The sequence below is a fragment of the Gossypium hirsutum genome, chromosome A12, assembly GCF_007990345.1.
Source record: "Gossypium hirsutum isolate 1008001.06 chromosome A12, Gossypium_hirsutum_v2.1, whole genome shotgun sequence".
Classification (NCBI taxonomy): Eukaryota; Viridiplantae; Streptophyta; class Magnoliopsida; order Malvales; family Malvaceae; genus Gossypium; species Gossypium hirsutum.
Window position 1 is genome coordinate 85,747,276 of NC_053435.1, and position 23,420 is coordinate 85,770,695.

Below are 23,420 nucleotides of genomic sequence, written 5' to 3' on the forward strand. Positions count from 1 at the left end.
GGGTATCATGTGAAAAGGATAAGCAGGTAATGATATATGTGAAAAGTAGTAGAATTCAACGAAAACCAAAGAAATACAAGATCTAAAAATAAATGATTAAGTTAGCGTACATAAACTAAGTTTGCAACTTGAGAGAAATATAGGGACTAATAACAAAATTTGACCATTTATTTATTTATATACTGCTATTTAAGTAATAAGTATACTCTGGGTGGAAAGCCTTTTTATGTATTCCATTTACCAAAAAAACGATTTAAAAACAAAGGAAACTCTTTCTCAAGCCTTTTAGGTACGTGTAACCAGGAAAATTGGCAAGAAATTACAGAAACAGAAAGGATAATTCCATTACAGGCCACACCCAAAAAAAGAAAGCAACTCTTTGTCCATTTAAAGGTCCTCAAACCCTTCCTCGTCTCCATCTTCGTCCACCCTTTGCAACTCTTTCCTCCAAGTTTCCATCTTTGCAAGAAAAACAAAAAACTCACCATAATTAACAATAAGATGAACATTTATAACATGTATATGTAAACTAATGCACTCTGATGGTTTCACAGTTTAAACCAGAAACAAGTCAATTGTACCTGATCATCCGAACACCGCAATTGTTCCGCAACAAATAGTATCTTCTCATAGTCTCCCGGTTTTACCACCTTACTTAATCTTTTAGCTACTTCGTCGTAGCTAATCATGTCCACCTTGAAACCGTAGCTCATAAAAATATTGTTAATCCATTTCTTTGTACTAGACTGCAACATGGGAAACCAAACAACAGGGCATATAAAGAACAAGCAATGTACATTGTAGAACAAGTACAGCTATGAAAAAAATAACATAACAGACCTTGTTACCGATTCCAGTCTCTGCCAACCATGCAGGCAACTCACCGAAGAAAAGGCAACCCTTCATGGCCATTCCACTTACCGTGAGTAAGATCTCTTCGAAACTTACCAAAGTCATCAAAGGTAGTCCCTACCCAAAAACAACATCGAAAGAATCATAAATTCGGACCGAAAGTTTCAGCTAACAAGCATCGGGATAACCATTTTTCACCTGTATAGCCCATACACTCGGACGAGTACAATTAAAGCCTTTTGTAACCAAAGTTTCTTGAATGTTAGGGGTTTCCAATGGAACATGAAGAAACAAACATCGCTGTGGGATCTTAGCCCCGACACCTAATATCGTTCAACAACATTCTCTCTCAGAACATATTCAACTACATTGTCTAATCTAAAACCAAACCATATGCAATAAAAATACTAGATTGTAATAATTCAAGACATATACAGAAAAATGAATTGCTAATTTTCCTAAAATTTCAACAGTTACGCACCATCAAGCTTCTCAGCCGCCTTCTGGAATACCCTTAGAGGGGATATATCAAACATAATGGTAGAGCTTGGCCAATTAAGCCTATATGGCCGAGTATCCATTCCATCTGATAAAAGCACAACCTGCAAATTTTATATTGAAAAAAAGAGTCAAATATTTTACCACAAAAAAAGAAAAAGAAAAAGAAAAGGTTATTTGAACCATGGGGTTAGTTAAAAAGTACCTGTTTAAGCCCATCCATGTGGTTTACAGTACTAAGCAGCTTATCATCAATGAACTTGGTTGCAATGCAATATTGTTTCGCCTTGGTTTCCATATCCATTTGAGTATGCGTTGAAACGAAGCACCCAGCATAAGGATCAATAAAAAGAGGGTCTGCATGTTCAATTTATAATTTGACTATTAAAGGTTAGCTGAAATTTGAAAAGATAGTGTAAAATAGAGAATTGGGGGGAATTTTTTTTTTTGCTTGCCTTGTCGATGGGTCTCGTGAAAACGAAGAGAAGCTGAATTGATTGCTGCTTGGAGTAATGGGTCATTGTCATCGCTGAGTTCAGCTCTGATTGAACATCCATTTCTAAGCTTCTTCTTCTTGTTGTGGGTATTGGGGAAGAGCAGTGGCGCAATTGAAGCGGACGACGGTGGCGCGGCCGAACATGCGAATTTCAGTGCACATTGCATAATTGGGTTTGCCGGTGGAGATGGTATTGTAATTTACTCACATAGAGAGGTTGAATGGCAGGGATTTTGGTAAGCTTTTGCATCATATATCACTCAACGGTCAGCATAACCGTCCATCTATAAAATCTCTCTTTCCTTATACTTCGCTATTATTATTATTATTATTATTATTTACTTATTAATTAATAATTTTTTTAATAAATTTTTAATCACAAAATTATTTTTCTTATTGGAAAAAAATGAAAATAAATCATTGAAGAATATTACAACTTATAACATCTTTTAACTAAACCCAAAAGTATAGGCTTCTCGCACTTCATCCAAAATTAAATTTAAATCCAGTTCAATCTAATTTAATTATCAAATTACATTAAAATAATTTAAAATATTATAAACAAATAACTTAAAATGATTTGAACTCAAATATCAAACATGAATAATAAAATCTGAAATTTTTCAATTCTAAAAAATCAAATAAAACGAGTCACAAATAAAAAATGATCTAACAAATAACTCAAAATGTTTTGCATCTAAATAACTCCTGGATCTTGAAAACTTAGGTTTAAGGGTAAGTTTGGATGGACGGCATGTTTACTTACAGTTAGTGTAAAAATAATGGTGACAGTAAAATTAGATACTGTAACAATACTGTAACGTGAGAAAAAAAGTAAACTAAACACCACACCACACCCCACCCCATCACCCATCCAAACTCACCCTAAATCTTTTTTTTTAATGCATAATAGAGGAAATTATACTTGTGTAAGTGATTCCCACACTATCAGCATGTAAATTTGACTTAGTTTGAAGAAGTGATATCCAAGCTCCATTATTTTTACACCATTAGAAAACGCATCCGCTACACCATTTGATCTCCCGATAAACGTGTTCCAGACGAACAATTGCAATGTGGAATTCAATTTCCTTCGTTTCTTGTGCATTGCATTGCTTGATTACATAGATTTGTACTTAAAGTTTGTACATGTTTTATACTTGTATTAATGAAACTCGAAAAAAAAAACTATTATGACTCAATGGGGTTTTGATCCAAGCTAACATTGTAGACCTAGGCAATGCACTCATCGTTGCCAATTCAACAAAGTAACTACTTGTCGATCCCAAAAAGAAGATACCAACACCAGTTGCTAGCCATGGCAATGTAAGCAAAAAAGGAGGCTACTGATAATTTGAAATTGTAAGGTTGAAGATCAATTAGGAGCCTACTAATTAACTCAAAAGAAAAATGCATCTTTTTTATAGCAAATTTTACTATCAGCAATCAAAATTTCATTGCAAATTAGAGTAAGGTCTGAAGGAAAAAAGCAGAACATGACACCTTAAATAGATAAAAAGAGGTTCCTAAGAAATAATAAAGCAGTAAACTAGAAAAAAAAAATGTGGAACTGATTCTTCATTCTTCCTCCTCCCCTTCATTCTCGGCAATATTGAAGTAGCGGAGTTCATAAACAGATCTGTCCTTGTTGGAAGCAATCACTCGAAGCCAATCCCGGACATTGTGCTTCTTCAAGTACTTCTTGGTCAAGTACTTAAGATAACTGGAAATAAAAAGTCTAACAATTAGTCAAACTAAGACTTAATTGAATGTTCAAAATCGAAAGCTAGTTCTTTTCTTTCTAACAAACAACAACCAAAATGAGGTCTCAGACATCCAAGGAAGGATCAAAGCAGCAGAAGCTCTCAAGCCTGGCGAAGGCGAAAGCTCTCAGGCGGCCACTGCGAATATTTTGAGAAACATGCCTTAAGAACTGTCATCATTGACCTCAACACTAAAAGTTCCATTGATCCTATCCATAACACTAAGCATCTAAAATTATCAAATTCTCAACACAAAATCAATTAAATTTATATAGCAAACAAAAACCCATTCCCTTATAAGATTCAATTCAATTTATATAAACTCTGAAAGAGAAACTGCAACAAAAGGGAAATTAAAAGGCAATATTATCAAGGCCTCAGACATCCAAGGAAGGATTAAAGCAGCAATAGCTCTCAAGTCCGGCGAAGGCGAAAGCTCTTAGGCGGCCACTGCGAATGTTTAGAGAAACAAGCCTTAAAAGTTATCATCATAGGCCTTAACTGCATTTTTGCCTAAAACTCAAAGCCATTATCAAGATCTAAAATTCATAGATGCAAACCCTAAACCCCAAATCACAACTAAAAGATGAGAAGAGAAATGAAGAAAGTACCGCTTGGAGAAGTTGGAATCGGACGTGACGGTGATTTTGGTCTTGTCGCGGGTGACGGTGACGGAGTCGCCAAGAGCACCGGCTTTGCCGCCTACCTTGATCCGTTCCTGGAGGAACTTTTCGAGTGAGGCAATGTCCATGATCTTATCTTCAACCGGCTTAGCACAGTCGATGGTAAAGGTCGCTCCTTTCTTCTTCCCCTTGGGTCCCGCTGCTGTACCACGACTCATCTTCGCACCAACTCACTGCGTTTCCACCGAGTCAAATCATAAAAAAAAAAGGAACAGAAAAAATAAAGGAGGAAGCTAGCTTTAGAGGGAGAAAGTACCTTAGTTGCCGCAGCGTATTTTTGAAGATAATAATCAACGGCGGCGAAGTTACGAATACTTATGGCGGAGTCTATATATTGATTCACGAGTCTAGGGTTTTCAAGGATTCTTATTCAAGTGTGTAAATTTTGGGCTAAAACGCTCAATAGATAGGAAATGAACAGAAAAGAAATGGATTGTTGTTTTTGTCCAAACCCAAATTAACCTTATTTTAGCCCAAAAAGGATTACGGCATAATATGTTTTTTTTTGCTACAATTTTAACCCTAATTATAATGTTAATCCAATATTAAAAAATATAATGAAAATTTTAGTTTCAAATGTTTATATTTTTTTTTATCAATTTTACTCTCAATTTTTTATAGAGTTCAATTTGACCATCAACCTTTAAAAAAAATAGAATCGCTGTTTTTCAAACAAAAATATTACTAAAATTTAAAAAATTTTAAACACGAGAATATCTATGTGTACGTAATGCTTTTTTATATATTATTTAAATTTTTATTTTTAATATTTTTATAAAATTTAAATTATTTATTGAGGTATCATATAAGACAAATATTATGTTAATATGAAGTACATGTGGTCTATCATACTAGTTACTACTCTAACGTCATTAAAAATTTAATGTTTTAATCTATATTTTTATTAAAATAAATTATTTGACTATTTTTTAAAAAATTAATATTAAAATTTAACCAAAAAAATCTGAATTATGAAATTTCGTAATATATATTTCTTTATTGTTACTTCTATAAAAAAATAATTGTCAAAAAATAGAATATAAATTTACAAACTTCTGAGGCAGCCATACATGTCAAAAAAAACATTATTAGTTAAATAGTTTTTTTTTGAAAATGTAAGAAAATAGGTTGTTTTTTGGAGAATGTGTGTGAAACTGCGTCCAGTGCTTTTCCCCAATGGTAAAACTAAACGCGTCAACGATAAAATTTCAAATAAGCCCAACGGTAACTTTTTGTCTTAGAAATACCCAAACCATTTTCTATTATTTTCACTCAAATCCAACTCTCTCCATTCTCGTTATTCTCTCAAGATTAGTTCGGAAATTTGCAGTAAATTTGTCATAAAAATATTCTAGTTTACTTTATTATTTTGTAAATTATTTATTTCGATTAAATTTTTCACAAATGGTACGTCCTTTTATTTATTTAGACGACAAGGTCATTCTGCTGCACAATCTGTAATGGTAAGGAAAATTTTTAATTTTCGTTAATTTCAATTGAGTTAATTTTAAATTTCTTAAAATTTTTAAATTATTTTTTATATAAATCGGCGGATGATCGAGTTTTGAAGGGGTTCATACACAATTTATCTAAAGAGTGCACCAAGGGAAATTCGTTGTTATTTGCAAGATGCGGGACTCTTACATGCATCTCATATGCTCGGGGGCTGTAAATTGGATCTCACACTTATCAGCGCGTTGGTGGAAAGATAGAGACCTAAGGCACTTCCATCTTCCATGCGATGAGTGTACAATCACACTCGATGGCATAGGCATAGCTTTACAACTCGGTTTACCTGTGGATGAGCCAGTCATTATGGGGGCAGTGGTCGTTCTCGGCAAAGAAGACCTTTGCGAGACATTTCTAGAGAAGGTGTACAAGTTTCAAGGTAGCCAAATAGAGATGAAATTATTGCAATATAATTTTAAAGAATTTCCTGTGGACGCGACTGACATCATCAAAGAGCAATACGCCTTAGAATTCATTTTGAGGTTAATCGGGGGCATTATAGACCAATATACTTCTTTCTTGTCCATAAGCTCGTCTTCTTTTGAAAATATGACATGATTTTTCATTGGCACCTCCCGTCACGCATTGCGCACTTTGCCTCAAATTTCTTCGAACAAGATTTTGTGACATAATAGTTCAAATTATTCTTGAAGCTGAACCGCTTTAGTGCAGTAAGAAAAGAATCTTTTGAGGAATAGTCTATGCCAGCTTCTAATTCCCTGACATTTAACGATGAACTTGCATGGCCAAGTCTTCTATGTAAGAGCTGCAGGAACTTTAACCCATCTTTAGTGGAAAGGTCGATGTTATGCATGTGGGACGGAGTTTCATATAACCTGAATCCCATATATGGGTCAGAAGCATTGTCCAAACTATCATCATCAGAAACCACAAGGTTTTGGCTCAGTTGGAACCTACTCTAGTTCATAAAAAAATGCTACTTCTGAAACATTTGGCCTGAACTGCTGAATTGCATCGGGGTCGGATTCAGATCCTTGAAAAACATCCTCTAGCCCTTTGTCCACACCTGCATCTTCTTCCTCAACAGCATCTTCATTGCCATATTCAACCAAAGGGTTCGATGTACCTTCGTTGGACCCGAACGTAGGGAGTAAATCATCAGTTCTTCAATATCCCATGTTACAGTCAAAATCTGCACTGGATTGGTGTTAGATTTGGTACACTAAGTGTAATATATTCATTTGTAAACTTGTAATGTTTTCGAACAGATTGGTTAATAAAAAAAATTCATTGATTATATTAATATACTTTGTATATTTGTTCTCACATGATTTTTGCACGCAAAGCAAAATGGAAGCAAGTCGTGACCGCATAACAACCAGCGACTAGGACCTCTACTTAGACTTCAATTCGTGACCGTATAAAGCACTGTCACCCTAGAACCTGACTTCCACATGATGGGTTTCTAAAGTAATAGTTCCATCTCAGCACGACATATGCAATGTATGTGTTTTAAGACGCATTATCGTATTGTTAACCCCTCAAATCTACCTATAAGCTTCCACGGTGTCACCTTCAAAACTCTAAACATAAAAAATCCTAAATACCTAAATCAAAAAAGAACTTTAAACCTAAAAACCAACATCAACCCTAAAAAAACTAATAAAACCCTAAAAACCTTCGATGGTCAAAGGGAGAGAATGGGAAAGCACGCCTAGCTGAACGCGCTTTCATACACTCTTTCAAAATAGCCTATTCCCGTAAATCTTCAAAAAAATCTAACCTATTTAATAACTATTTCTTTTCTTTCTTTTTTTTTTATGCATACATGGCTAATTTAGCCCACTTATGATCTTTAAAAAAAATATTGATAATAAAAATACATAATAAAAAATAAATTAAACAATTTTTAAAATTTTAATTCGACAGCGTGCGGATAACCAAGGATTAAACCGGATCTTGGACATTGAAAATTAAATGAGATGGAAGAAGAGTTCACCGCCGTTGTTCCCTGCTCTTCCCTAGCCGTCGATTCCGTCCTCCGATTTGCTGCGGTAAACACTCCTTACTTCTAATTATTGGCCTAATTCGTTTTCCTTTCTTCTCTTACTAATAGCCCAAGCAATTTGAAAATCTATTTTTTCAGGCAGGTGTCTTCTGGGGATTCTGTTCTGCCCCTTATGATGCTCGTAAAAGAGGTACCCATCTTCAATTTTCCATTTCTTTTAAAATTAAAGTACCCGCCTTTCCTGTTAGCCAAAACCCAACCACCTAAAGCTTGGTGATATGGTTGTTCAGGTTTAACTGGTATTGCTCAAGCTTCATTTGTGGTAAAGGGAACTTACACATTTAGGTTAATTATTTCATATATATATATTAGGGATTTGTTTGTTTTTAATATTGGTTTGATCGGTGCTGTTGATAAATGGTGATTTCTTTTCTCTCTTAAACTCAAATTGCAGGCAAAGTCTGTTGGAAAATTCGGCTTCCAAAGTGGTAATTGAACTTACTATATTCCTCTCATCAATCCTCTGCCTGAACTGATCAGTCATTCAAGAATGTGATTTTGCTTTTAGGGTGTCTTTCAAACCTATTTTGTAGCTTGATTATGAAGCATCATCCCCTAGATTTTAAGCCACTTTTATGTTTATTTTCAGGACTTGTTGCCGGTGTATTCGCCACAACTCGCTGTGGACTTCAGAAATACCGGAAGCGGAACGACCGGTTAGTTAATAGACTTCCGAAATTAGTTTTCCTTTATTTGTGCTCATCTAGGAACAACTTCCAAGAGTGATAGAGAACATGTGCATCATAATATTAGTAAGTTAAAAGGAGGTTTCGAGCACATTTTCCATTTGGTTTGCCTCCTGTGAAGGGGTAAAGGAGCTTACTCTTGATATGGGAAAACATTAACATTTCACTTATATTATATATAGATAGATTCGGGTTCATAACAGTGTTTTCCTGTGTTTATAAAAGGGAAGTGAATAACAGTGCATGAAATAGCTTCATCAAGCTTGTTTATTTTCATTTCAGTTAAACACTTTAATAGCGGGTGCCATTGCCGGGGCTGCCGTTGCTGCGCAGACTAGAAACTTGAACAATATCATTGGGGTAGCATGCCTTGTTTCAGCTTTCAGTGTCGCTGCTGATCATATTTCCAGAGCAAATTGAAATATCCAGTGACCCAATTCCAAAATTGTCATTAAAAGGCAATGAGGGCATGAGAGGAGGAGTTTGGATTTTGCAGGAGTAAACCTCATATAATCATATTATTGCTGCTATTGCATTAAATAGAATAGGGTAAAATGTTTTTTTTAAGCTTTGCAAAGCTCACTGTCAATCAAAGCTTACAACAGACATGGGAAATTACAAAAGATGGCAAATACATGTCAAAAAAGGGAAAAAAAAAAAACCTCTAAAGGGAACTTAAACTGAAACTGCTGCTGCTGCTAACTATATATGTTGGGAGTTCTTTTCCAATGAAATAATATTTGATTGGCCTTTTGCCATTGCCACCTTAAGATGATTCATTGTTGCTGTTATTGCTGCTGCCCTCCTTATGATCACCAAATATACGTTGCCGGAAATCCGAAACCATCAGAGGGAGACCCTTTCGGAGAGAGACTTTAGGTTCCCAACCGAGTAGCTCCTTGGCTCTCGAGATATCAGGCTTCCTCTTGTGTGGGTCATCTTCTGTGTTGGGTCTGAATTCTATCTTTGCATTTGGATCAATTGTTTCTTGTACCACCTGTAAATGAGTAACCACTGTCAAAACACGTATCTTTATAGTATTTCTTTTTGGTATAATCACAAGTGTTTTTATCCGGTAATATTACCTCAGCAAGCTCAAGCATGGTGAATTCACCCGGATTTCCAAGGTTAAAAGGTCCAACATGTTCTCCTTCCATCAATCGCATTAGCCCCTCCACCTGTTTTAACAGGTCATTTTGAACAAGCATTATTTTGAAAGGAATCTTAACCCTAAAACCTACCCCAAATAAACCCAAATATCCATAAGCAAACTATTTATTCTAAAATATAATACATTTAAAAAAAACCCAAAAAGGTCACTTTAGATTTGATTAAGAAAAGCTGAAGGATACTATCATTTTATACAAGTACAATTTGTTTGAATATACATGCACATATATATTAGTTCCAATGACAACTGATGCATGCTTGAGACCAAACCATGAGGCAATTAAAGTTCAATGGTCCCCTTTGGTACCAGTCACATGGTGTATGTTTCTTCAATTAATTTTTACACTCACCAAACAGAATTTCAGAACCACAGAGGAAGACGAACCTTTTTCAGTTAAAAACTTTAAAAAAAGCTTCTTTATTTCACAATATGTACTTCCTAACATTCCTATGCAGAAAATATCATTCTTTTTCACCATGCAATGCCAACATGTACATGCAGTAAAAATGTAAAAAATAATAATAAATATGAGTTTTACCAGATCAGAAACATATTGGAAACTCCTTGTCTGTTTCCCATCACCATACACAGTCAAAGGCTCCTTCCTTAATGCCTGCATTCAATTATCAACATTAACAACCATACTGACACTACCAAATTAAGTTGTGGAACAATAAATAAGATTGAAGGGAGGCACCTGAGCAACAAAGTTGCTAACAACACGACCGTCATCGATGCACATACGAGGTCCGTAAGTATTGAAAATCCGGGCAATCCTAACCTGAAAACGTGACATATACAAGATTTTAAGAGTTTGGTGTTAAAATTGGATTGTTACAGTAAATTTCTTAAAATGATCTAACCTCAACTCCAGCTCCTCTGTGATAGTCCATTGTCAGGGTTTCGGCTGTACGTTTCCCCTCGTCGTAACAGCTTCGGACACCTGTCGGCATACATTCAAACCGGTATTAAAAAAAAAAAAAGCAAGCTAAACTGTTTTTTTTTTCCCTAGGAAATATACATATGAAGGAAAAAAAATGCCATAAGCTGCTTTGCTTTTTCCAGAAGGTAAGCAGATAGGGGAGCCAAATAGAAAAAAAAAACAAAAAAAACCTAAGCCTAAACTTGCAGTAAAAAGAAGAAGTTTCCAAAAATGCCCCCACCATCATCATCATACTGCAGCCGTTTCTATTTCTCAGCGTTACAAAACCGAAATTCCCTTAATTTTATTTTATTTTGAAAAATTACCTGTCTGATTCTGAACATGTAATAAATATGTGCTACGTGTAAGTGTCTCAAGAAAATCATTTGTTGTCAGTACGATTTTCAAGGGACCCTCTTGGCGCTAATCACGGATTTTTTCTGAAAATTGTTAAAATTTTCGACAGATCTAAAAATTTCTAGACTGTCATTTATGCAGAAATTGTGTCTGCCCAATTTTCGAGAATAGAACCAGAAATTTGAAGGTTTAATTCTGCCTTCGCTTCCTGTATTCTAAAACTTCTATAATTTAATCCTCCCCTCTCACTTCTAATTTCAAAACTGATCCCTATCAAACTCTCAATCTAATAAAAACATGCCACATGCCACATTTTCATTAACCGCCTTTATGTAAAATGAGAGGAATTAATAGTGTACACGTCATTTACGATAATAAAAAGAGAGGACTAAATTTTACAACTCCGAAGAGTTTAAGGACTATAGGCATAATTAGACCAATATAAATGAAAAAAAACCGGTTTGGAGATTTTCCGGTGAGCAAAGAGGGAGGAGATAAGAAGAGTGGAGAAAGGAAGGGGGTCTAACCAATGGGATTAACGTTGCCCCAATAAGTTTCCTTCTGAGGATGTTGAAGAGGATCTCCGTATACTTCGCTGGTACTGGTTAATAAGAACCTTGCACCTACTCTTTTCGCCAGTCCTAACATGTTCAATGTCCCCACAACATTTGTCTTGTAACAAAACCACCATTAAGGAAAACAACAACCACCTTATACAGCAAAATCAGAAACTGGTAAACAAAAAAAGGAAAAAAGGATATAATAGTTTTGACTGGGTTGAATTTGTAATGAACTGGTGAAGCAGGGCAAGCTAAATGGTAGATCTGGTCAACTTCCAATAGCAAAGGCTCCACCACGTCGTGTCTTATAAGCTCGAAATTGGGGTTACCGAAATGGTGCATCACGTTTTCTTTCCTGCCAGTAAAGAAGTTATCCACCACCATCACGCTATCTCCCCTTGCTATTAACCGGTCCACGAGGTGAGACCCAACGAAGCCGGCTCCACCCGTTACCACGATCCTCAGGCCTTTACGTTTTAATCCCAACGGGATCTTGCCAGTCGGGTTAGACGATCCGAATCCGAGTCGGTGCGGGTTGGAGAACTTGCTCTGTGTGTCGATGGGGAAGTAGGTTATGGAATCGGCGAAGTTGTGTTGCGTAGCACGTGAGGCCGGGAAGAGGGTGAAAATGAGAGTGGCAATAGCAATGCCGAGGAAGACGAAGAGAAGGCGTTGCTCTCGGAGCATGTAACGAATCGGGCGGGTAACGGAAGCCCATGGTTTGTCGGGTTTGGGTGAATAGGAATCGGAAACAGGCTGAGTTTCATGGCCTCTGAATATCAGCTCCGATGACCCCATCGCGAGAATAAATTCAAAAAAGAAATTGTGAAGACTGAGTCGCCAGCAAGTAAGAGGCGGGCTCAAGAGAAAAGGAGATTGTTCAATATAAAGAAGGGCCGAGGAAAGGGAGCGGTGGCTTTTGGTCTTTTATAAAAGGGTCTTCTACTTTGAAAAGTAAATGATCGCCATTAGGTGGAGGGAGGACTCAATTTCTTTATTTATTTTTTAATTATTATTTCCAGTTTTTTATTCTCTCAACAATTTTGTTTTTTTCTAAATTATGGTTAAATTTGAAATTTTTGACATTTTAAAATTCAATTGCATTCTATATAAATCAACCCTCTTTCTATTTTTTATTTATAATTTTTTTTTAAAATTTTTGGAAAGTTGTTTAATTGGGTTTTTCTATTCAACTTATTTACTTATAAAGTTACTTTACCAAAGGTGTGGATTTTACTTACTACATTGCCTTTTCAAGATTTTTTTTTTAAATTCTGTTGAATGGGCTTTCATATAGGCCCAAGTTTTAATTTTAAAGACTCGAAATCTATTTACATTAGTATAAAATTAAAACGATTTTACATCTTTTTATATCTTTTCGTAAAATTAATATTTCAACAAGTCAACCGTTGAATTTATCAATATATTTGTACTTGTCATGTATGTAAAATTTCAAAACGATTTAATATCCTTATCATATCGATCTAAAATATAGTATATATTAATATTTATTGAATGGTTGAAAGTATTACATAAAACAAATAGTTAAAAATTTTTAATTTACGTCGAATTTGACATGCATAGTCTATATGAATGAAATATAAAATATGACAATTGGATCATTAAATTTTGCTTTCTTTTCTTTCAATATATATAATTGATGCTTAAATATACCATTTCAAAACAAATACAAAACAAGTAACGAGACCTTGGCATTGTTGGCTAAAGCAAAGGTCTTTAGTTTTTTAATATCCAAGTTCAGATTTCACTATGCGTAATTGCGATATGAAGAGTAACCATATGTGTGTTTTTATAGATGGATTTTGTTCGATTTTTTTTGGTTAGTTGATTTCATTTTTTTCAATATTGACCTCATTATAAGTTCTTATCATATATATTATTTTTTTATAAAATATCCAAAACTATTCGTAGCCCCTCTCCAACTCTTAAATAGGAGTGTAATATGTTTTAATGCACTCGAACCCCCGTCCTCTTGCACTAACAACAATATCGATGTCAATCAAGTTAAAATTTAATCCACAATTAATTTCATTTTAAATCACATGTTATTGTTTTATTTATTGATAATACCTAAAATTATATATTATCAATACATTAAAAAAATTCATAATATTTTTATGTGAATACAAAATTCAATCATAACCGTAACATCATTTTTATTATTTCCAATTTACGGTTTCGTTTATATATATATATAAACCTAACCATGAAAACAAGACAAATGCTGAAACTAATTATGATTAGGAATGTAATGGTTATTATTAAAAAGTTTGTTAAGATTAAATAAAATAAAATTATGAAGAACCATGTGACGTATGAAAGTGTTTGAAAAGATGTTTGGGTGTTTTGTTTGTTAGTTAAAACAGTACATAAGCAGTTATTTCGGACAGCCACAACTTTTTAGTTGTAGTGAAGCGTTTTACTTTGTACCACAAGACCTTAAATATCTACTTGCGTAATCACAGGTAAAATAAACAGAAAAAGAAAATTGTTAAATCAAATTAAAAGAGTAAAGGATTTATTGGAATGTATGGAAGAATTTTAGTAGTACATGTATCATGATAGAAGAATAGAATAATGTACAGTGTGACTAACCTTACCAGAGAATGACTACTAAATAAAAAGTCTTTGACGAATTTTATTGCGCGGTTTATGATATTGTGGTGGCTGAAACTCCTAACTCTATAACATAGCAAAATAAATAAGTTTTTATTTTACTTTGATGTTTTTTAAAAAAAAAATTATTTAATTACATTTATTTTTTTTTTGGATAAAAGTAAGAGTGAGGATTGTTTAAGTATTAAATTAATATCAATTATATATTTAAATAATAGAATTGAATAGATTATTTATTCAAATATATATCATATTATTTGATTAGCCACCCATTGAAATTAATGAATGAGGTTTTGGTATTGTTACTATATATTCAAGGTTGACTTTGAGTGTTTAAATTTGAGTTTTATCATAAGATGTCATTGATGGGTTTAATTTGATTATGCTCGGATTCCTTGTCTGTTTATGATTTTTATTGATTTTATTTTACTTTGTAATTAATCGAATGTGTATTTATAATTGTGTTATACTTGTGGTTATATTATATTTATAATTATAAACTTTAAAGAAAAATTAGGTTTTGATTGGTAGAATGAAAAAAAAAATGAAAGATGAAAAATAAGATGTTAAAATATGCCCTAAGTCACTATACCTTTTTTTACATTTGGAATTTAATTCTTTTGCTTTTTAAATTTAAAAATGCAAGTTCAATAGTTAACACCAATAAATTTTTTTTTGTTAAATTTAAGTTTATTATAACAATTTTTTTAGTTATATAGCTATTAAGTGAGAAAACATGTCATACCAACAAATTTATCCAAAAAAATTAACAATGTTAACTAAACTCATGGAAATGAATGTGCAAGGACTAAAGTCCAAATTTACAAAGAGTATAGGAACTTATAACATTTTTTAACAATTTTTTTTTTCATTTTATTGGTGTACTTGGTAAGAAGGACAAAGAAATTGAGAGAAAAATATATTTTTTTCCATCCATTGTTGGGAAAAATTGAAAAGTAAAAGAAAATAAATTGAAACTTTTGAAAAATATATAATTTTGAACTAACTTGCATTTTCCTCTCGTTTTCTCTCCTCTTATCATTTTAATTTATATTTTTTTATGCTTTAACATGGAAAATATCATTTCTCTTTTTTTTTTCTTTCCTCTCACTTTACTTTCCTACTAATCATATTGAACATTTATTTTAGGGTTAAACCACTATTTGGGGCTTGAACTTTTTTTTGTACAATTTAAGCCTTTAAACTTGGCAATTGTTCCCCTATCTTGAACTTTTTTTTGTATAAGTTAGTCATTAATATTTCATAGAAAACCCTAAAATTAAAATCTCAATGTGAGAACAATTGTCAAATTTCATGACTAGCTTGGACAAAAAAAATTCAAGCCCCAAAGTGAGAACAATTCCCTAGGCCTATTTGGAGTGAATTGGCTTAGTATCAATAGAACATTATGACACGTTGAGAATTGGCTCTGTCACAACTCAAGCACAACATATTTGGAGTGAATGCAAACACTTAATACCATAAGAAAATCAATCCGAATGGTCCAAAGCGGCAGACAGAAACCGAAAAGAGAACCAAGCATCACCAAATTGAAGAGAATGACAACAAAAACCATCCCTAAAATCACTTGCAAAAGCAATCTAAAATATGTGTTGCAAGAGCAGACAAAACTTCAAAAAATGAAGACTTATTAAACAATAGAAAACAAACAAAAAAATCATATAAAACTTAAGACAATACAGGACCAGACCGACTCATGAAATGATTTTTTATTCTAAAATGCTCTAAAAATAGAAACGGATTAAGAAATTGATGAATAACCATCCACATTTCAAAAGAAATTATTGGTAGTCGGTGGAATTTCAGCAATGATAGACACCCTCATTTGCCTATCATAATTTATGAAAACAGTAAAAATACTTACAAAATAAATTTATAAGCTGAAAAAAAAAACACGTGGAATGAACGATGATAAAAAAAAACAAAAAGGTCTAAAACTAATACCGCCACTTAAAAAAGTAAATTGCTTAAAAAAAAAAAGAGAAAAAAGTTTAAGATTTCTATAAAATATTATCAAGCCAACACAGGTTCACATTACTATGGTTGACTTAAACCTCTTGTTTTTCAAGATATAATATATTTCCTTTAGAATTTTAATCACTAGATGTCTCTCTTACTCTAAGCTTATTATAATTAAAAGTTCATAAATCTAATTAATTAAATTATTAAACACAATAAAGTCTTCAAAGGGTAAAATGAATATGCTCAATTAATAAGATTAAGTACAATATTTTCCACAATTCATTTATTTCCATTAACAACCAACCCATCTTTCTCACTCACCTTCCCCTTTTAGCTCCTTCCTACTTATACCAATTTTAAAAATAAAAATTCTTTAAGTTAGCAGTTAATTAATCTGAATTCAGAATGATTTAAACATGAAATAGTATAAATAAATAATTGAAATGATTCGAACACGTAATGATTAAATCAAAAACAATTAAAATCTAAACGATTTAAACCCCAAATCTTAAACTGATCAAAACCTAAAATGAAAGTAACTAAATTAAAAGTATAATAACTCAAATTTGGTGGATCAAAGTTAATTAGAGTGATTTGGACGGTCTCCATTTTTATTTGTTTTTTTTTTTAGGTTAACTTTACATGACATATAAGTAATTTAATAGAACAAGTTATTACATTTGTAGTCCCTCTTTTTTTTGCATTGTTTATTATTATTTTTGGATTGGTTTCTTTAATATGATCGTTGTTTTGAAGCAAAACTCACTTTATGTAATGTGAACCAAACTTTAATGAAATTGGGCATCTTCACATTCTTCCTTCTAACTTCTATTGTTGGGCTAATATTTAGAAACGTTAATTTAGGATCTCAATTTCTTTTAATACCTTAAACCACAAGGGATCTTCACGTTCTTTTAGATCAAAAAGTGTGACATAAAAAGCACATACATTTTCTTTCTAATCAAAGCTTGTATCGAATATTATCTATAATCTCTTTAAACCCTTAAATTTAAAGAAATTACATGTTTAGATGTACTCGAATTCACGTTCTCTTAATTGTTGCAATAACAATGATATCAACAAACGAAGACTCAATCAGCTTGCAAACTAACTTGCGTTTTTTTTATAGGTGTTTTTTTTCGGGACTAAATCAAGAAATGTTTTTGTTAGGGTTTGAAAAAAAGTTATAAAGTTAAATTATTAATTTTTAAGAGTCAAGAATACAATTTTTTATATAATTATGAGACTAAAGGGGCTTAAATTATATTATCAATTTTTAGGAGGGATTAAAAGTAAAATTTTTCCATTAAACCAAAGAAAATATAAAGCCCTGCTTGCCCTTGACTTCGTCCCCATTTAGTATGGGTTTAGTTGTACCATGAATTACCACAAAAAAATTAGTAGAAAAAAAATTATCTCATTATCTTTATTAATTTTAATTTAGTCTTACTTATTCAACTTAATGATATGCAAAACATTATAAAGCCATTTTTTTCATTAAATGGCTATCAATTTTTTTTTAATTTTAAAATGTCACACCAATAAATTTAACGGTATTAACAATTATACTTGAAATTTGAAATTTAAAAAATATAGGAACTAATTTCTAATAAATAAAAATAAAAAGATTAAATTCCAAATATATGAAAAGTGTAAAGACTTAAAAGCACATTTTAACTAAATTGAAAACAATAATATATATATATATATAATAAGGCAGTTAGGTTTTGGTCTTCATTAGCAAATTGCTTTGTCCCTCTTATCTCCATAATTAAGGCATCTAAACAACCTTCTTAATCACGTATTCTTTAAATACCACCTTCATATAATCTTAATTAATATATGTAATACCTAAACTTTTTTAGTTTGATTTCTTAAGATATCTATCGGAGCGAACCCAGTAATTAATTTTGAGTAAATGTTGGTCATGAATTTTAAAATATTTCATACCTAAAACGAGGATCAAACCCTCGACCAGTAATTAACGTAAGATAGACCCTAATACATATATTGTATGAACAACATGTGGCAACTTGGAATTGCATGAATTTAATTAAATTATCATTACTCTTAAAAAAAATGGAGGTTGGAACAATTCTTTCACATTATTTAATTTCTAATTAAGGGTCGTTAATTACAATTAAGACTCATTCCAATTTCATATGGGATCATAATATTGACTTTAATCTACTGATTTCCAGCATCGGCTTTTGATACCAATTCCGAAGGGCCTATTATAATAAATTGAATCAACTTATCTTTTATATTTTCATGTTAAAAAAAGTTAGATTATATAACTTCCATTGTATATGATAATTTTGTAATTCCTTTTCATGAAGGCAGGTTATGATTTTAGTCCCAAAAATCATAAAATTGCATTTATTTTTTTAATTATAAATTAATATAATGATAAATTTACATTTTAACTCTCTTTAAATATTTATAGTTTAGTTATGCTACCTATCGTCCTAAGTGTTTGGTCAGAGTTTACTAGAGTAGAAAGTTTGGCATCTTTCTGGCAGTGGAGTGAGCTTGTATAAAGGGTAGCTTGAGAGATCTCTTACTATCTCTGCTGGATCGGTAGTAGATTTTGGAAAGTTATCTGAAAAGTGGAAAGGTTTAGAGGTTGGACAAAAAATATAACTTACTTTTTAAATGAGATAGGCTTGGGATAATATTTTTTTATTTGGGTTTGGTCTAATCTAAATTTGTCTAAAAAATTTTTTACTGCTGTTTTGCTATTATTTTGTTATGTTTGTTGTCATTTTGTTATTATATTGTTACTATTTTATTATTTTTATTTTGATATTATATAACTTTTATTTTATTAATTTTGTTACTATTTTGGAGGCATTTACTTGCTATTTGATGTATTATATTTTTTAAATTTATTTTTATATAAAAAAATATAAACAATTTTTTAATACAGGTTGAGTCGAGCTCGAATTTAACATTTTTTATATAGAGCAAGTTTGGACAAAATTTTGAGTTTATTTTTTAAGCAGAGCGCAAACTTAAAAAATAGGTATAAAATTTTTATAATGACTCGATCTGACTCATAATTAAGTTTAATTCATAATAATTTTTATTAATATATGATAAAATGTGAACCGTGTTACTTAATAAAGTTTGTGATAGTTATAAACAATTCGATTTAAGAAATTTAGAATAAATGTGATCCAGCGGTCCACATGAAAAAACATACTCTTATACAAGCAATCTACTCCTTAATTCAAATAGACGATGACCAGATTATATACAAGACTTTCCATCAACATTTTAAATGATTATTATTGTTGGTCATAACATGTGTATAGGGGTTAAAACACAACACTTGCATGGCACGTGGTTGGAGGCATGCATTCAGATCTTAAGCAATAAGCAATGTTGACTCTCCCAAGCATTCCACGTTTTATCCACTCAATCACTCACTGTGACTCGGGAATCTCAACTCATTCACCCACATTTACCTTCACCATTAGCATATATATACTCAAAGCCCTTATAAATGGCTGTCAATGTAACCACCTTATCATTCTATATAATTGTTGGTTAACAATAATACTAAATTATAACTTAGAAAAATGGTTTTTTTTTTTTAGTTTCCTGTCGGCAGGCATCAATGATTGAAAATGATTTAGCTAATTAATAGCGTATTATTAACAACTTTGTTTCTTTGGCATATTTTTTTTATGAAAAAACTAATTAAAACATTAAAATTTTTTAATAATATTAGAATGATAATTCATGTGTTAGTTTCCATATACTTTATGCTGACATAATATTATTAATCTTATATGTCATGTGGATTATCATGCTGATATCTATATTTAAAAATTTTACATTTTAGTTAATATTTCTATTAGTAAAACAACAATTTGATTTTTTTTAAAAATTGAGTCGAGATTAACTGAAAGACTAATAAGGACCAAACTGATAAAAATAATACTAAAATACTAATTTACAAATGAGGTTGGTATATAGTTTTATCAGGTTATATTAACATTTGTAGGAGTTGATATATGTTAGAAATTGAAGATGATCCTTCACCACCCAAAATGACCCCCAAGTTTGCACTACCTGTGTTGAGCTCTCTTTAGTGGTTTCTTTTATAAATTATTTTTAATATATTCATACACGAATCACATGTTTATGATTAATTTTATAAATATTAACAACTTAAAATTTAATTTAAGTAGTTTTATGAAATAAAATAAATTGCAGCTTCAATCAAGCACCCACCCACACACACAGTAGTAGTTGTTAGAAATTCATGGTGGGTGGGATACACATAAAATAATACGAGAGTAGGTGTTATTTCAATTTTACATCTTTCAATCAAATTCTAAACTCTTATCTGTAATTTTGTTGGTATATTTATTTTTGCAAATGATTATTTTGAGCATAGTTTAGGTTATTCGTAGAAGGATTTGAGTAAAAAAATAAACTTAAAAATTGAATTTAGACAAAAGGTAAGGCCTGTATTTTTAAATGGGTCGGACCTCAGACAGGATTTTTATCCGGACTTGACCTGGTCTAAATCAGTTGTTTCATTGTTATTTTGCAGTCATTTCACTATTATTTTATTGTCATTTTGCTATTATATTATTACTATTTTATTATTATGGATTGGATATTGTATAACTTTTATTTTATTGTGGGTTAGATACTGTTGTTTTTAGTGTATTTAATATGTTATATTTTTTAAATTTATTTTTATATAAAAATATTCTAAAAATAATAATATGAACAGATAGAGTTGAGCTCAAGTTTAACATTTTTAATTTGGGTAGAGCTTGAATACAATTTTAGATCCATTTTAAGCCACGTTGAGCCCGGACTTAGGAAACATATTTAAAATTTTACACTTGCTTAACTCATAATCAAGTTTAGTTCATACTATAATATTTTTAAAAAATATATAAATTGTTAATTATTACTCTAATATTAGTCATGTGGGAGCTAATAGCCTTTTATTATTGTTGAAGTCTTTCAACATTTTTTTTTATCTAGAAAAACTCGATCGAGGTATTATATTTTACTTTCTATTACTTCACATAACATTTATTTTTGAGCGAATGTAGAGGTATTTTTATTATAGAGATTAGATTAAATTAGTTTTTTTATTATTAAATGAATAAATTTTGTTTATGTATTATTAAAAATTTAAATAAGGTGAAATTAGAATATGACTAATATTTACTGTTTTACAGAGTTAATATTTTTAAAGTTTTTATGGTTCTGTAAATGAAATATTTTGTTTGGAATTTAAAAAAAATATTAACTTGGTTACAATTTAGATTTATTTGATTCTTTTTAATAATATAAAGACTAAATTGATTCATTTAATAATAGATGGATTAATTTGATGTAATCCCTATGATATAGGGACCTCCTAATCATTTTAACCTTTGTTTTTTTCTCATGCTTCTAAATAAATAAATAAAAAGACTAAATATTTAAATGATTGGCTAATGTGTATATAGATTATAAACCTAAAAAAAAAAAAGTGTATATTTTTCCTCCAATCAACCAAAAGTTAAAAAGTTGAAATTTGTTATTAGATTATCTACTTTTAATTTGTTCAATTTTAATTCTTATACATTTTGAATTGATGAATTTTAACTTATGTATATGTTTAATTTTGAAATTTCAATAATAGATAAATTTATTTGGTTAAATTTTACTATTAGTCTTGCACATAAATTCACTCCAGCTAAATTTGATCCACAAAATTTGAGGTTATAATACTTTTAACCTAGTCACCTTCATTTCAATTTTGATCAGTTTAAGGTTTGGGGTTTGAATCATTTAGATTTTGATTGTTTTTTATTTAATCATTATGTGTTCGGATCATTTCAATTATTTGTTTATACTATTGCATGTTTAAATCATTCTGATTTCGGATTAACTAACTACAACTTAGAGAATTTTTATTTTTAAAATTGATATAAGTAGGAAGGAGCTAAAAGGGGAAGGTGAGTGAGAAAGATGGGTTGGTTTGTTAATGGGAATAAATGAATTGTGGAAAATATTGTACTTAATCTTATTAATTGAGCATATTCATTTTACCCTTTGAAGACTTTATTGTGTTTAATAATTTAATTAATTAGATTTATGAACTTTTAATTATAATAAGCTTAGAGTAAGAGAGACATCTAGTGATTAAAATTCTAAAGGAAATGTATTATATCTTGAAAAACAAGAGGTTTAAGTCAACCATAGTAATGTGAACCTGTGTTGGCTTGGTAATATTTTAAAGAAATTTTAAAACTTTTTCTCTAATTTACTTTTTTTAATTTCGGTGTTAGTTTTCGAGTTGATTATCGTCCGTTTTTTTCTTTCTTTCTTTCTTTTTCGTTCACTTCATGTGTCTTTCTTTTTTCAGCTTGCAGATCTATTTTGTGGGTATCTTTACTATCCTCATAAGTTATGATGGACAAATAATGACGGTGTCTGTCGTTGCTGAAACTCCACGAACTACTAGCAATTTCTCTTGAAAAATAGGTGGTTCTCTTGAAAACAAAAAGTGTATACTTTTCCTCCAATAAACCAAAAATAAAAAGGGTAAAATTATGTTATTAAATTATCTACTTTTAATTTGCTCAATTTTAATTTTTATACATTTTGAGTTGATGAATTTTAGCTTATATATATGTTTAATTTTGGAATTTCAATTCTAATTCAAATAATAATAGTTAACTTTATTTGCTTAAATTTTACTATTAGTCTTGCACTAGAGTTGTCTATGGGCCGGGTCGGGCCAACTAAAATGTAGGCTCGTTTCCTATGATTAAGCTCAATCCAACCCAAAAAAATAGACTTAAAATGTTGCCCAAACTCGACCCGGATAAAAATACTAAAACTTGAGCCTGCCTACGTATTAAAATATTTTATATTATTTTTTATATAAAAATAAATTTTAAACACCTTCATATAATACAAAAATTAATTAAAACATTTCTTGTATTAAATTTTAAAAATAACGAATCTTAATTAATAAATTTAACACTGCAACTAAAATTTTAATATTTAAAAAATACAAGCATTAAAAATAATCAAAATTAAAATATGAAAACTCATATAATACAAAAATTAAGAACCGAATTTAAGCGAAAATTAAATAATACCAAAAATATAACAAGACACACATAACTAATGTTTGTCTGTGTTGAGTGGGTTGAGTTTGTGAGTTGTGATCCGAGTTGTAGGCAAGGCAAGGTTTGGTGCTGTGCCAAAAACAAACACAGGCCAATGGTGGCGGTCGCGGTGGA

The 23,420-nt window shown here is 31.1% G+C and overlaps 4 protein-coding genes and 2 non-coding genes across 9 annotated transcripts; 1 reads left to right on the plus strand and 5 right to left on the minus strand.

Moving 5' to 3' along the window:
• Positions 1–208: 208 nt before the first annotated feature.
• Positions 209–2,142, minus strand: LOC107931209 (O-methyltransferase 1, chloroplastic). Its single transcript, XM_016863022.2, has 7 exons — positions 1,806–2,142; positions 1,556–1,707; positions 1,334–1,454; positions 1,051–1,175; positions 841–969; positions 582–746; positions 209–459 (listed from the first exon to the last, which is right to left on the minus strand). The coding sequence occupies exons 1-7, from the start codon at positions 2,011–2,013 to the stop codon at positions 388–390; spliced, it is 972 nt and encodes a 323-aa protein (XP_016718511.1). The 5' UTR covers positions 2,014–2,142; the 3' UTR covers positions 209–387.
• Positions 2,143–3,240: 1,098 nt separating this feature from the next.
• LOC107931201 (60S ribosomal protein L22-2) lies at positions 3,241–4,746 on the minus strand. Its single transcript, XM_016863006.2, has 3 exons — positions 4,549–4,746; positions 4,221–4,465; positions 3,241–3,569 (listed from the first exon to the last, which is right to left on the minus strand). The coding sequence occupies exons 2-3, from the start codon at positions 4,448–4,450 to the stop codon at positions 3,425–3,427; spliced, it is 375 nt and encodes a 124-aa protein (XP_016718495.1). The 5' UTR covers positions 4,451–4,465; positions 4,549–4,746; the 3' UTR covers positions 3,241–3,424.
• LOC121211555 (small nucleolar RNA SNORD14) lies at positions 3,671–3,794 on the minus strand. Its single transcript, XR_005906779.1, has one exon. It is a non-coding gene; the product is annotated as a small nucleolar RNA SNORD14 (small nucleolar RNA).
• Positions 3,983–4,106, minus strand: LOC121212059 (small nucleolar RNA SNORD14). Its single transcript, XR_005907269.1, has one exon. It is a non-coding gene; the product is annotated as a small nucleolar RNA SNORD14 (small nucleolar RNA).
• A 2,907-nt stretch (positions 4,747–7,653) lies between the features above and the next one.
• On the plus strand, positions 7,654–9,280 carry LOC107931231 (outer envelope pore protein 16-4, chloroplastic). Of its 4 annotated transcripts, none has more exons than XM_016863050.2 (6): positions 7,656–7,816; positions 7,909–7,960; positions 8,061–8,115; positions 8,225–8,258; positions 8,420–8,486; positions 8,799–9,280. In XM_016863050.2, exons 1-6 carry the CDS (start codon positions 7,745–7,747, stop codon positions 8,852–8,854), a joined length of 336 nt encoding a protein of 111 aa, XP_016718539.1. In that variant the 5' UTR covers positions 7,656–7,744; the 3' UTR covers positions 8,855–9,280. The 4 variants fall into 4 exon arrangements, with proteins under 4 accessions (XP_016718538.1, XP_016718539.1, XP_016718540.1 ...); XM_016863051.2 differs by having other exon boundaries at positions 8,061–8,092; XM_016863048.2 differs by having other exon boundaries at positions 8,061–8,069.
• On the minus strand, positions 9,027–12,556 carry LOC107931230 (UDP-glucuronic acid decarboxylase 2). Its single transcript, XM_016863047.2, has 7 exons — positions 11,728–12,556; positions 11,494–11,641; positions 10,551–10,630; positions 10,385–10,468; positions 10,226–10,300; positions 9,602–9,694; positions 9,027–9,513 (listed from the first exon to the last, which is right to left on the minus strand). Exons 1-7 carry the CDS (start codon positions 12,322–12,324, stop codon positions 9,283–9,285), a joined length of 1,308 nt encoding a protein of 435 aa, XP_016718536.1. The 5' UTR covers positions 12,325–12,556; the 3' UTR covers positions 9,027–9,282.
• Between the last annotated feature and the right edge of the window lie 10,864 nt (positions 12,557–23,420).

Bases quoted from the DNA above. Each gene is read 5' to 3' on its own strand.
- LOC107931230 (XM_016863047.2), bottom strand. From the start codon at position 12,324: ATGGGGTCATCGGAGCTGATATTCAGAGGCCATGAAACTCAGCCTGTT. The intron at 11,642-11,727 runs ATATCCTTTTTT...TGGTTTTGTTAC, and splicing joins TCAACCCAGTCAAAACTATT to AAGACAAATGTTGTGGGGAC. The intron at 9,514-9,601 runs GTAATATTACCG...ACTCATTTACAG, and splicing joins CCATGCTTGAGCTTGCTGAG to GTGGTACAAGAAACAATTGA.
- LOC107931231 (XM_016863048.2), top strand. From the start codon at position 7,745: ATGGAAGAAGAGTTCACCGCCGTTGTTCCCTGCTCTTCCCTAGCCGTC. The intron at 7,817-7,908 runs GTAAACACTCCT...CTATTTTTTCAG, and splicing joins CCGTCCTCCGATTTGCTGCG to GCAGGTGTCTTCTGGGGATT. The intron at 8,487-8,798 runs GTTAGTTAATAG...TTTTCATTTCAG, and splicing joins TACCGGAAGCGGAACGACCG to TTAAACACTTTAATAGCGGG.
- LOC107931209 (XM_016863022.2), bottom strand. From the start codon at position 2,013: ATGCAATGTGCACTGAAATTCGCATGTTCGGCCGCGCCACCGTCGTCC. The intron at 1,176-1,333 runs GTGCGTAACTGT...GAACGATATTAG, and splicing joins GGCGGCTGAGAAGCTTGATG to GTGTCGGGGCTAAGATCCCA. The intron at 460-581 runs GTACAATTGACT...TTTCTTGCAAAG, and splicing joins TGCGGTGTTCGGATGATCAG to ATGGAAACTTGGAGGAAAGA.
- LOC107931201 (XM_016863006.2), bottom strand. From the start codon at position 4,450: ATGAGTCGTGGTACAGCAGCGGGACCCAAGGGGAAGAAGAAAGGAGCG. The intron at 3,570-4,220 runs GTACTTTCTTCA...TTTTATTTCCAG, and splicing joins GATTCCAACTTCTCCAAGCG to TTATCTTAAGTACTTGACCA.